This window comes from Etheostoma cragini, chromosome 21 (genome assembly GCF_013103735.1).
Source record: "Etheostoma cragini isolate CJK2018 chromosome 21, CSU_Ecrag_1.0, whole genome shotgun sequence".
NCBI classification, from domain to species: Eukaryota; Metazoa; Chordata; class Actinopteri; order Perciformes; family Percidae; genus Etheostoma; species Etheostoma cragini.
This window is the reverse complement of record NC_048427.1, coordinates 18,825,086-18,838,514: the sequence shown is the minus strand read 5'-3', so window position 1 is coordinate 18,838,514 and position 13,429 is coordinate 18,825,086. Positions and strand designations below refer to the sequence as shown.

Below are 13,429 nucleotides of genomic sequence, written 5' to 3'. Positions count from 1 at the left end.
AAGGTACCCTTTAAAGCAATGCTAACATTGCGCGGCAAAATTCCAAAAATAGAACTGAACAGGAAAAAAAATCTTGCAGCTCTCAGAAAAATCCAAGTAAACGGCAGATGACTTGCACTGAAAAAAATCTTTACTCTCCCCGATATAAGAAAAAAAGTCTGCTTTAACGTCTTCTACCCTTATAGACCGTTAAGATACCAACTGATTTAAGGGCACAGGCACATTTCTCCCAGTCTGAAGGTAGGAGGCCAAAGTGCTTCAAGCCAAATAAAATCCCAAGGCCTCATCCTAGTAGTCGGATGACCTGTGAACGCGTGAGTGAGTCCGGAGGAAATGATACGACTGGGGGAAGGTCAGAAAGGTAATACTGCAGCCTCAGCAGAAGACCAGATCTGTTCAGTGTCCCTCCAAAGTGCTTCCTGCAAAAAGAAACTCACATGGGGAGAATACATTCATAATCTCACTGTCAGTCCCCTTGATTACAATAACCGGGCCCGACATTTAGTGCAAGTGTTGTTTAAGTGTATTTGAGACTTGCCTTAATGCCGTGTGCTATGATACAACAGGTGTTCTGTTTAATTTGGAACCCCGTTGTGCTAGGTACCTTGTTATGCGAGCGTCAGATCTGGAGCGACCAGCCTCTGGTAGACTGCCTCGATACTTCATCGTTAAATTGCTTTAACAATAACTTAAAAAAAACACACATTCAAATCTCTTTGACAACGTCTAAAGAGACCAATAAGAAAACTCCAGGAATAAATAAACCAAATATAATCAAATACTTACAAAATCTTAAAAAAAAAAATATTTAAATATCTTTGATTGTTACTCGTATTTGAACAAGGAGCAAAAAATCCATATAAATAACTACAGAGTAATAACAAGAATTACAAATTCAGCATATTACTTAATCTGAAGTTGAGAGTAGGTTTCCCCCCAGTCTGTTTTATGGGGGGGTTTCCGGGACTGGTTGCCTCCAGCCAGTGTCAGAGGGTGAAGTTAAGGTTTACGGGTGCTAGTTGTCAGTGAGAAGAACCCTGGTCCACAGTTGCCACGGTTACCAGCAGAAGGGGAAGGACAGCCCCTGTAGGATGTTGCATGCAGATGTCTGGATGGATAAAACAGAAAAAAATAAGTTATTTCAAAGTGACGAATTAATCCCATTTCTTCTTGTTCTGCCGCCTCGACTGTTTTAGAACGTAAGGGGCGTCGCCTGTTACGACGGTCAATAGGGACGTCCGCTGGTGAAGTTAGCAATAAACTATAGAAGTAAAACCATCTATAATCCACGTTATTTATATGTTATGTTGTCGAGTGAGTGAAGTGAGGGAGCGGCCAGCAGCGTCACAACAAAGCCGTGAATCGGAGAAATAGAACACGTTTTCGCCGAGTCATCACTAGAAATGCAACTGTAGCAAGAATCTCAATATCACTAAGGTTATCCACATTCATATTTAGAAGAAACAAATGATATGTCTAGCAAAAAAAAAATATATAGGAGTGTCAGCTATTAAATAAATAGTATAAAAAATTTTTTTTTAATGATGAATAAATATTCTGATGCCAGCTTCTTAAACGTGAATACTTTCTAGTGTCTTCTCTCTGTGACCGTAAACTGAATATGTTTGAGTTGTGGACAAAGCGAGACATTTGAGGACGTTGTCTTCTGTCAATAATTTAAACCAGGACCTGTGTTGCATGTCATATCTCTGTTATTATATTTTGTGATTATTGTTTCTGTGAGGTATGGAACGTTGTTTAATGTAACGTATAGATGCACAAGTTTTGGGCGGACTCCAGGAAGAACAGCTGTGGCCCCAGCTAACGGAGATCCCGATAAATCAATTAAAATCAAATGTTGGGATTTGGGAATCCCCGATTTTAAATCACCATCATTTTTTCATGTCATAGATAGAACAATTAATCAACAAATTAATTGTTAGTTGCAACTAGAGCCCGGCCGATAAAGGACATTAAGGCCAATACCGATATGAATAGTTGGTTCTTTAAAAATCGGACATTCCGAGAGAGAGAGAGAGAGAGAGAGAGAGAGAGATAGAGATATATATATATAAAAAAAATAATCCAGAAACACGTGACAAAACAAACAGATTTCCCTAACATTAGTTATTTGTAGTTTTTTACAAAAATATAATAATTTGTTTTTATTTTCACAACACAACAGAGGAACATCAAACTATATTAAAGGTCTGATAAATAAAATGTATAAAAATACAAACTTCAGATACGAAACTGAACAAAAACACACAACGAGAACGTTTTAGAGCGCCCTCTGGTGGACAAGCTATGCTATACTATAAATGCTTCTGATTTAAATTTGTGTATAAACAGTCCATTATAAATGCCGATATCGATAAAATCGGGAAATACCCAATGTCGGCCGAGAATATATATATTGGCCAGCTGATATATCGGCCCGCTGATATATCGGCCCGCTGATATATCGGCCAGCTGATATATCAGCCGGGCTCTAGTTGCAACCCTTATAACTGATTTCTCTGAGAACAGCTGCAGTCACTACAACCATCAGCAAACCCCAAGGGAAGCTAATGTGATCACATCATACTTAAAAACAAATTCAACTCAAATGCCTATGTTTCCACATATCTAAGAGTGCCACATATGCAAGTTTATTTAATAACTACCTTCTTCTTCTTCAAGGTGCAGTCGGTCGACATGTGTTTAACCCTTGAGTTGTCCTCGGGTCAAATTGACCCATTTCAAAGTGTTTTATATCAGAAATGTGTTTTTTTGGGGGTTTTTTTCAACCAAATTGCCCAAAAATAGCATGGATGACTCCCTACAACATTCTTCAGGTAACATTAATGATTACTTTCATTGATTAGATTTTTTGGGGCATTTTATTTAATCATGAATTTAAATTCTTTTTTTTTTTATGGTCACATAACAGTCTCCGGACTAAACTTTGACATATACCCATCTGTGATCCAGTCAACATCCTCTGATCTCTTCTATTAGTCAAAATAATTCATAATTTCTGCCTTTTTAACAAAAAACACATGTATAATTTGATATAAATGAGGTTTGTTGACCATAAATTCCAAAATAAAAGCCCTCAAAGGCATGGAAAAAGTGGTAAATGGATCAGAAAAAGCAGCAAAAACATTGGAAAAGCACAAAAAAAAATGTTCATTTTCAATTTTGACCTGGAAGGACAAGTTCATAGTTAACGGGAAGACAACATGGGGGGGAATCTCTGGGCACCTCACGATTTGATTTTAAACCGATTATCAACACTAACACCATAACAATTTTTTATGTACATTTCCATGCGTGATTTAAAAAAAAAAATCCATATAAATCTGAGTTTGTTAGATTTTGACATATACAGTATTTGTCACCCAAGTTTTAATGTGATGTCTACTGGGGTTTTTATTTTGTAGTCATTCCATGCTTAAACCTTAAACGTACTTGTGGAAGTCATCTTCTCTCTCAGTGATCTTCCATGTCAGGGACTCAGTCGTGTTTAAAGGTGGATAACTGGCTTCTTAGAACATGAAACAGATGTAATGTGATAAAGTAGAAGAAGAAGAGCCTAATTCTTTTATGCATGTCTTATACTCTAAGCTGGTGTCCATTATCCCATCCTCTTTCGGCGACTATTATCTGATTTGTACGTCTGGAGACATTAACTTTTAAATAAAAGTCAACACATAAAAATATACATATATATATATTTTTTTTTTAAATAATCGATGATTACCTCTTCAGAATCAAGCATCAAATTGTCTCGAGAGTATCACGATGCATCTAAGAATTGATTTTTTCCCCCACCCCTAACTTGCACGGTACAGCTTAGTTGCCAAGTACAGGTAAGATGTCCATGACAGACCACTTCACCACTTTGACATTTATGACACTGACCACGCATGCATTGTATTGGGCTAACAGCGCTAACGGCTACAGGTCCAACAGCGTATTAGTTAGCTCTACGGTTAGCTCACGCTCACCGGGGTGAACTAGCTTCTGCAGGAGAGCACAGAGCGCCAGCGAGTTGCGGTCATTCAGCCAGCCAATGAGACATGAACACAAAGGGAGGGGCCGACAGTTTCAACAACAACCCGGTTCTCATTCCCAGGTCGTCAAACACTGATACTAAAAGGGACGGGACGCACATGCACTCGCAGCCAGACCTTCTACAAAAAAACAGAGACGCTCGAATTGCAACAGCAATCTGCTCAGAGCACTATTCCTCTACTAGCGTTATTTTTACGAAGCAAATCTTTGTTTGCTGCTGCATTAGTGTTCTGAATGTCGAGCACAGAACCTAAGAATTAAAGAGTTACATTTGAGAATGGAATTTTGGTTTTTTTACCTAGTAGGGCTGTATAATTTAAATAGGGGAACTTAGTTTGGTTGATTGTTTAGCAAGTTGTAAGATAGACTTAAAAACCAACAACAAGAGCAAAAACTGGGATAAGATTATGGATGAGGATCCTGCCAGAAAAAGAGATTGACGAGTACTTTTTTTTTAATAATAAATTTGACAGTTTTTTCTCCGAAGCCGCAGAGGATATGAAAGCAGAGCCGGTATTTACTAACCTTATGTGGGTTCTGCTAACTTGTCACCTGTCATCCCATCGGTTCCCGGGGGGGGCTTTCAATGTCTTGTTCTGGGGATGGATGACGAATCCCAAAATACATAAACAATACAGTCACACATGGTATATTTTAGACGGCAAATAGCTGGGTTTATAATAGCAGAGAAAAAACCTAATTCTCTGACTAGTGAATATGTAAAGTCTGTTACTTGTACACTTGTTATTTCGGCTCACCTTGTGCTTTTTACACTTCATGGAAAGGTTTTCTTCAATAAGTACACAGTCTGCTAGAACAAGAAGAGAACAGGAGTTAAAGATGCGACACCGATTCCTCCAAAAGGTGTAAGGTTAGGCTTAGTGGACGTACAGTCAGCCAACCGCAAATCACAGAAGAGCTATTTACAGACCAATACACTCACACAGTGCACCAGTCATGGGTGTATTCAGCCTAATACTTAGACACTATTACTCGCAATGGGGAACAATCACTCACCCAACAGCAGTTAAACATGTAAAATCGGAATATATATATATATAATACTTTATTGATCCCCAAAGGGAAACTCTGTTGCAGTTGCACAAATAGTAGAAATATCAGAGTAGAAATATAAGGACTGGAGTGTGGATTTTTATATAGTTAAAGGAATATTATGATACAGTATTTACATAATGAACATAATTAAGGTGTTACAATGGTGACAAGTAGTAATAATAATAATAATAATAATAATAATAGCAGTTGAGTATTGCACACATTTCAGGACAGTGTTATTGCACAAAACAGAAAACATTGTCCAGTTTTAACCTCTAAGTGTGTGTGTGTGTGTGTCAGCCATTTAGAGGGAGGAGTTATAAAGTTTGATGGCCACAGGCAGGAATGACTTCCTGTGGCGCCCTGCGGTGCATTTTGGGAGAATGAGTCCGTCACGGAACGTGCTCCTGTAATTGGGCGGCAAGCCATGGAGTGGGTGCGAGACATTGTCCAAGATGGCGTGTAGTAAGATGTCGGAGGAAGGATACAAAAAGGTATGGCATGAAATAAAAGCAATGCATAAGAGACAATAAATTAAGGCAGTAATGAAGCATGAAGCATATAAAAACAAGTCCTATAATCTCTGCGATAGCCATCATTTAGGAAGAACATTGTAGTAGCAGAAGGAATATTCCTTCCTAGTGTTAACATGTACAATGCTTCAACGACCTGCAGGGCTAGATACTAATTGAAGTAAAATGAGTGAATGGACCCTTTAAGATGATCTTAAAAAAATAATTAAAAGCCGATTAAAAATAGCTGTGCACCCCTGTACCTGTTAACATGCACATGGATAAGAAACTGTACTTTGCTCCCGTGTGATGTGTGATGGAGGGCAGAGATCACCACTCACCTGACTCCAGAGCACACCTGTAGTGGTACTTGTTGGGACAGACTTTGAAGAAGCAGCCCAGTGTAGCGCCCGGGTCGCTGCACGCCGTACACATCTAAACACACAGATTAAAGGTCGGATGAAGACATGATGTACATGTCTAACAGCATGCTTGGATACAAGATTTTCTCAATTAATGCATTAGTTGTTTGGTCTATTAAATGTCAAAAAATGTAAAAAGTGTCGATCAGTCCAAAGCCCAAGATGGCGTCCTCAAATGTCTTGTTTTGTACACAACTCAAAGATAATCAATTTACTATCATAGAGGAGAGAAGAAACTAGAAAATGTTCCCATTTAAGAAGCTGGAATCAGAGAATTGTTACTTTTAACACAATAAATGACTCAAACCGAATAATCGCTTGTCAAAATTGTTGATAAATTGAATCGATTAATTTCCCTAAGGATGAATCTTTGCAGCTCTAAAAATGAATGATGACTAGGTTCTATCCAAGTGGCCCAGTAACTACTGACAGTGAACCAATACACTTCACAAATTATAATAGTATGATTATATGGACGTCCTCAGTCCTATTCAGGACAAGTAAAACATTTATCACATTTGTCATAGCTCTGAAATAGTTTATAAAATTTCCTTTGGGATGAATAAAGTATCTATCTATCTATCTATCTATCTATCTATCTATCTATGGGAAAGTAAGCAAGTGTAACTGTGAAGCCTTTTGGGAGCCGTCAACTAACTGTGTCACCGAATAGAATATCAATAATAGAATGGCATAGATGCAATGCATTATTGCAGAATATTCGTTCATCTGTGGTTTTAACACAGTGGAGTAATTAATCAGTGTCAATGTAATCACATAAGATATGCAGCAGGGGGTGGTGTGGGTACACAGGTCTGCGCCTCTGTGTCTTGTGCAACAATGAGTTTGGGTTTGGAAGACGCCATGCAGTGACGTTAGATTCTTTCTCAAACATCAGTGGAAAACGACAAATTACGCGAAAGGATCGGTCTTGTGTATAAACATGGAGTTGTCCCTCGACAACAATGTGACAAACGTGTGTAAATGCACTAAGTTATTACTCCACTGTCGTGGGTCAACTTGACTGCTTTGGAATTGTAATGTTATTTATTACTTAAAAACTATAATACTTTACTTATTACCGAGTATTAAAGTAATTAGTTATGTTACTGGTTGTATTACTATGATACTTTTCACCTCCCCAAATCTTTTCAACAATTAGCCAAACATTTGCATTCAGGCTGTTACAGTTTGTAGACTATCGCACATTTACATATTAAGTTTTTTGTCGAGTTTCACATAGGCTTACATCATGAAAAGGACCTGGCAACGCAGATTCCTGTAACCATAGTTACTTGCTCCGCCTGAGAGGGACCCTGCTCTGCTCACAGTGACATGTTGGATGTCAGCGATGTTCCCACCCGGATAAAAGCCTTTATATAATAATACTTCCAGCTGTTGATATTATTCCTCCCTCCGTCATCCTTCGTATGGATTTTGGGCTAGTAGCCCTGACCTGCCGCACGCTAAATTACGACAAGCGTACACGTCACGTGGACAAGAAAGAACTCACATTGCGGTACTGCAGAGTTACTTAAATTACTAACTAACACAATTAATCGTAATTCCGTACAGTTGAAAGTAATAATTACGGATCAACACTAGTACTCAACAGCCGCTGGTCTGACAACTTGCACTGATAGCATTTCATTTGCCCAAGATACGTCAAAGTTTGTGTTTTCGTAGCTAGCTACACAAACTCGTTACGACGTAATTTGCGCATTATTCAAAGCAATTAAAACGTTTGTAGTAACTTTTTGTCAGGCCAGTCTGAAGGTGCTTTGTGCCAAGTTTTGTGCGGATTGGTCACACGGCCTAGGAGGAGTTCCAAAAAGTAGGTTTACGATAAATGTGCGATGTACGGTATGGAATAATAGGGCTTAAGGCCTCGGTTCTGCTATAGCGCCACCTTGTGGCAGGAGTGTGGCAGTGTTTGTGTCAGAGGGTTCCACCCTCCTGTCATTTATGGTTTAGGTTGCAGCAACATTTTCAGCTACGGAAAATTTGAAGAAGAATTTTTTGGCGATTACAACAGCGTTTCCAGCCTCCTCGGGCTTGGACTACTAATAATGCATGCTACTCATGCTTTGATTTAGATCAATTAGTATACTAAAGGCCTTGAAATAAGTACATGTTTAGACTAGTATTGCATTATCACCCTTAATATTATGTTAATTTCTAGCTCCATCATATATCCGCCTCCATCTGTGTGGAATTTAATAACAATGCATTCACATTACTGGCTATAAGTGCAGTTTACCGTCTCCTGGGCCACCTTGACAGCCTCCTCCAGTCCGTAGACTTTGCCCTTGACAAGGAAGACCCCTGCGGACCAGATGCCGCAGTCTTCATGGAGCCAGTATTCACAGGGATCCAGAGGCAGCACAGGGGGGCTGTACCAGTCCTCCACATCGACAGAGTCAGCGTCTGACCGAGCCCGCTTGGCTGCAGGGCTGCCAGTATTGTCAGCAGTCCACCGCTGGCTCTTCAGGAGGCCCTTCTGCTTCAGGTGAGCCCCTGGCCTGAGGGCCCGGGGTACAGGTGGATTGGCGCACTTCCTCCCCCTGCCTCTGATACTCCAGGACGAAGAAGAGTCTGAATTGCTGTAGTCGTCCTCATCCTCTTTGAGGCCCAACACGCCGGCTGGTCTTTTGGTGCTCGGTTGATACCCTTCCGGGTAATAGGGACCGTGGAGGTCCCCCAGGTCCATGGCGTTGGCAGCTTGCCCACACAGGCAGCAGACGAAAGCGCGCTGATGCTGGCTGTCCGTGGATGCTCGGCCCAGCTGCAGACAGGAAGTGCAGGGTACAACTGCGGAACTGAAGCCACAGGGGTGAGCCTGCGGATGTTGGCCCTTCTTCTGTGGTGTCCTTACCTCCTCGGGGTAGTTTATTACAGTACACAGGGATGACGTCAACTGCTGATGCTTTACACGGACGAATGGAGAGAAACTGTCTAACCGAAAGTCCCTTTTCTCCTCCTTGTAGTTGACGTACTTCAACTTGATCTCCGGCTCCTTGGGGGAGAACATTGAGGGAACCTGGCTCCATTTGGGTTTCTTTTGCCTCCTCTTGAACGTGCCAGCCCCTTTCGTCTTGGCAGTGGGAGATGTTCTGCTACCTGTAGCCTTGCGTTTGGCTTTGCCTTGGCTTTTCTTTGGAGATTTTGATAATGGTGGTGGTGGTGGTGGTGGTGGAAATCGTGCCATGGGAATGTCCATTAAGGGGTCAGGGTAAAAAAGATGCTCTGGTTCCTTTGGGGTTTTGTGCACATACTGAGGACTTGACTTTGAAGATGGTTTTCGTTTAGAATTCACAGGGCTAACCTGTCGTGAGTGCGCTGGATGTGAAACATCCTCTTGCACCTTGTTGGACTTCTTGTGCACAAACTGAGGGCGTTTTGGACATGTGCTGCCGTTAGACTTTTTAGAATGATTGATTTCAGAATCAGAGGTAGAAACTTTGCAAGTTTTAATGTTTTTAGTTTTATCCATTTTTATTGAAGTTACGGCTTTTTGTTTCATGGTTTTTACTTTGGCCCTGCTTTTCCTTTTTTCTACTGATAGGGTGTCACTCCTCTTAGGACTGGCTGAATCACGAGCTGTTGACTGGGAAGCTTTTGCTTTCTTATTGGTGCGTATGCATCCCGACACTTTATACCTGCTCGAATTTATGTTCATTACTATAGCCTCTAGCCGAGTTCCTCTCCCGGAACGCGCCGGCAGCTTCTTTTCTTTTAAAGTTCTCTGTAGTGCCTTTGCATTCCCGTTCATGTGAGGGATGGCAGTCTTGGGTTTGTTTCCCGAAACATCTGACACACACAAATCATCTGTCAAGTCAATCAAAGGCTCCAAAACTGCCTTCCGTCTATGGACGGGCTGCCTGTTTTCAGCACTTGAATCTAACCCATTGTTGATGCCAGAGCCTGGCTCAGTGGCCCCCTTTGTCCTCAAGCCATCCCACGCAACCTCCTCATCCGTTGTCTCTAGATAAGAGTTGTCGCCACTAGGTGAGCTTGAGGCCTGAGGCAGGATTAACACGTCCTCCACATTGTCTAGTGAGGTAGCGGAGGGGGAGACAGGGTCCTCCAAAGGACTGATGTACTCCCTGCTTAGTGAATACAGGTCTCTAGTAGCACCCACTCTGTCTGGGACGACCGCTGTGTCCTGTTTTTTAGACATAAGAAAGAGCACATCCTCCCCCGTGGCTGGGGTGAGTGTCTCCGGTGAGGGTTCAGCACATACTCCTGAACTCGAAAAGCTATCGTCCTGTCCATTCTCTAAACCACCGTTCTTTTTCCAAAAAAGGCCGTTTTCCTCTTCGCCTATTACACGCTTATCCACATCCTTGTCGCTATAAATGACTCCACCATTTAACTCTTGAGGCTCGTTCGTTAAACATTCGTTCTCTGGTCTCATCTGAGCCTGAGACAATGATTGAAAAAGTTCTCTCTGAGTTGAGGCGAGTTCCAGGGGCCCACCAACCAAGTAATGCTGGTTCAGTGCATAGCCAGTATCCCCGAGTCCTTCATCTGAGTCACAAGGAGAGTGGACGGAAAACTTGCTTATAGGTGGCACACCATATACAGGCGAACGCTGAGACAGGGAGTCGTGAGCGGAGAAGACGTGAGACCTGCTCACGTAGGAGAGGGTGACTGTAGTGTGGGAGAAGGCATTGTCTGGTCCATCCCTTGATTGGAGAGTGCTGTCCGAGGTGCCGGTCTCTGATAAGGGTAATCCAGGGTTGCTGGCCCCTGTGTTTGGGTACCAGCCGGGGCTCTTGACCATCTGCAGTGCATTGAGGGATGTGCTGTTGAGGACACAATCCTCACCATTCCTGGTCAGGTCAATCACAGTGGGGAGGCTGGAGGTGGAGAGGTCCTGAGGCTGTAGATCATCTAAGCTCCCAGGTGGCTGCTCCATAACAACTTCAAGGGATTAAGAGGAGAAAATTAAGTGTTGCAATTTATAAGAAGGAGTTTTTTTCAAGGAGGAAGCATTGCATCTATTTACTTATCATTATTCTACTTCACTACAACTTCTTTTTATCTAACCTGTGTAAGCACAATTCCTCTTTTTTAGGAAATTGAGATCACAGATTAAATACTTTTGACCACAATGAGTTATCACTTTTTTGGTGTGCTATTTTAGACCCAACTTTTCCCTTAGGGCTAAAGTCCTTACATTGACATTAGCTAGGAAACTGGCGTGTGCTTGGATTTCAATTCCGTTGGAAAACATGGGATAGTTTACAATTTACGTTTTGACCCATTTCTAATTTAGTTGAATTTTCGTGTTGTTTTTAGGTTCTGTGGGTAATGTCTTTCGAGACAACTGGCTGACTTTTAACATCAACGTTGACAGGTCAGGGTTGCTAACATCGTTAGCTTTGCTTAGCCACAGCTAACGTTAGCTAGCTAGGCCCGGCTTAGCTCCGGCAACATTGCTGTAGACCGAACTACATTACATATCTGGCAGCTTTGAGTGATTCTCGTTATAGACAGAAAGTCGTAGGTACAGAACGGGACTTGACAGCCTTTATTGATTGATAGCGGTCACTCTTAATTTCGGCGAGGTCTACTCCCCCAAGAAGCTCATTATTGCCAACTTTTACAGCTTAGTGGCCCGCATTGTCGTCCATTAACGTTAACTTAGCGCTACGTTACGAGTCTTAGCAACTTTCTTGTAAGAACAACAGCCAAACCTATTTAAAAAATGTAAAACCTTGTTTCATAGGGTGGTATTTGATGTAGGCATACTACATAAATACCGAATTGAAGAGTAGATAATAGCGGTTAAAATAAGTATGATTTGCTTTCTACTACATTACAAAATTCAACGATAAGCCATGTGTAAATACATTGCGGATGACTTTTCGTTGAGTTTGGCAACACGTCTTCTCCATTTACGAGAACGGTACACATCGGGGCAAGGCCCGGCTGGTTGAAACAAAGAGAGCGGAGGATGACGTTCACGTTAATGCGCTGCGCTGCTGATCCAAACTTACCTGGACGGGGAGTGATCGTTTTTAAAACGTCCAGTTATGAATTCGTCCCACCCTGCATCTCTTTCAGCAACCCACCTAACGTCGCTCTAACGAGTCGTATTACTACGACAAAGGCAGAAAGCCCAAATTAAATAAAAATCTACACACTTTCCAGGAACACACTATGTTAGCAGCAGCGTCAAGTTGTCTAATGTATTATCTCAAACTTCCGGAAGCCCCTTTCATAATAAATGTAATGCGTTTATTTTTATATTTTTCTCTACAATTAAACCACAGGGAAAAAAGGGTGGAAATTACAACATGCATAATTCCTCTAAATGTTAGTAGGGCACACTATTGTTCAGATCAGTCAGAATAATTCGGAAAAGTTAAACCATGGACTTTCTTTATTATACTGGTAAGTGGTGATTAATGAAATAAAGATGGTGCCAAATGAGATTAAAGGGGCAATCCAGCAATTTAGTATTTCCTTTATATTGGGGGCAATAAAATAAAAAAAAAGAATGATCAAAGTCAAAGCAGCAGAGGCTGAAATATCCTGACTTTTTTTCTGACAAGCTCCAAAAATTGTAAATATGCTTTCAGCCATATGTTCAAGAGCTGATGTTACCTCAGTTGTCATGTTGCTTAGAACTCCTTTTGTAATGCAAAGCACAACCAAAGCTAATAACTGTCCATTCATATAAATTGTGAGATACTAACAGTTTTGTGCATTAATATCATTCATTTTCAGTGTGTGTTCACTTATTTGACATTTCCTCTACATTGCATCTCATACTGATGAATTAGAAACACACCTGTGGGTGATTGCAACACTGTTGGCAGACAGATGCAGGAAGTGAGCCAAAATCATCAGTGCATTAATAAATCATTAAATTAGGAGTGCTGTCCTACTCATCATTTTTGAATAGTCCTATTATCTGTACTGTATAGCAACTGAACTGAAAAACTTATGGTCATGTTTTAATGTGTTAAAACAAAGTAGTCACAACTTTAAAACAGTCACGCAACAAAACGGGTGCAAAAATATTTATTGCTAATAAACCTGTTGTCAGTCGGTGTATATTTGCTTTTATATTTACAATAATAGAGTACAGAGGAATAGGAATGTGAAAGAAAAATCCCAACCGTTTAAATTTAAATAAATACAAAGGTACTGCCACTAGAAAAAAAAAAAAAAAAAAAAGACTACAAACAACCAACTCCAACAACTCCTATACAGCTGGACCAATGATTGCAGTGAGAGAAAAAAAAACTATAAATTTTAATATATTGTCAGTGAATCCATTCAGCTGTCGCTGTTTCACAGGTATCTCAGATTGATCCAAGGATTGCAGACTTATGTTAATTTAGAAGTCCGGCAATGAAGCGACAT

At 40.9% G+C, this 13,429-nt stretch overlaps 1 protein-coding gene across 3 annotated transcripts; it reads right to left on the bottom strand.

Moving 5' to 3' along the window:
* Window positions 1-950: 950 nt before the first annotated feature.
* On the bottom strand, window positions 951-12,260 carry si:dkey-94l16.4 (transcription factor 20). 3 transcript variants are annotated; one of them, XM_034861331.1, is made up of 6 exons: window positions 12,055-12,260; window positions 8,310-10,975; window positions 5,969-6,062; window positions 4,818-4,870; window positions 4,585-4,655; window positions 951-1,108 (listed from the first exon to the last, which is right to left on the bottom strand). In XM_034861331.1, the coding sequence occupies exons 2-5, from the start codon at window positions 10,968-10,970 to the stop codon at window positions 4,608-4,610; spliced, it is 2,856 nt and encodes a 951-aa protein (XP_034717222.1). In that variant the 5' UTR covers window positions 10,971-10,975; window positions 12,055-12,260; the 3' UTR covers window positions 951-1,108; window positions 4,585-4,607. The 3 variants fall into 3 exon arrangements, with proteins under 3 accessions (XP_034717222.1, XP_034717224.1, XP_034717223.1); XM_034861333.1 differs by having other exon boundaries at window positions 4,818-4,867; XM_034861332.1 differs by lacking the exon at window positions 12,055-12,260 and adding an exon at window positions 11,818-12,000.
* Window positions 12,261-13,429: the final 1,169 nt, after the last annotated feature.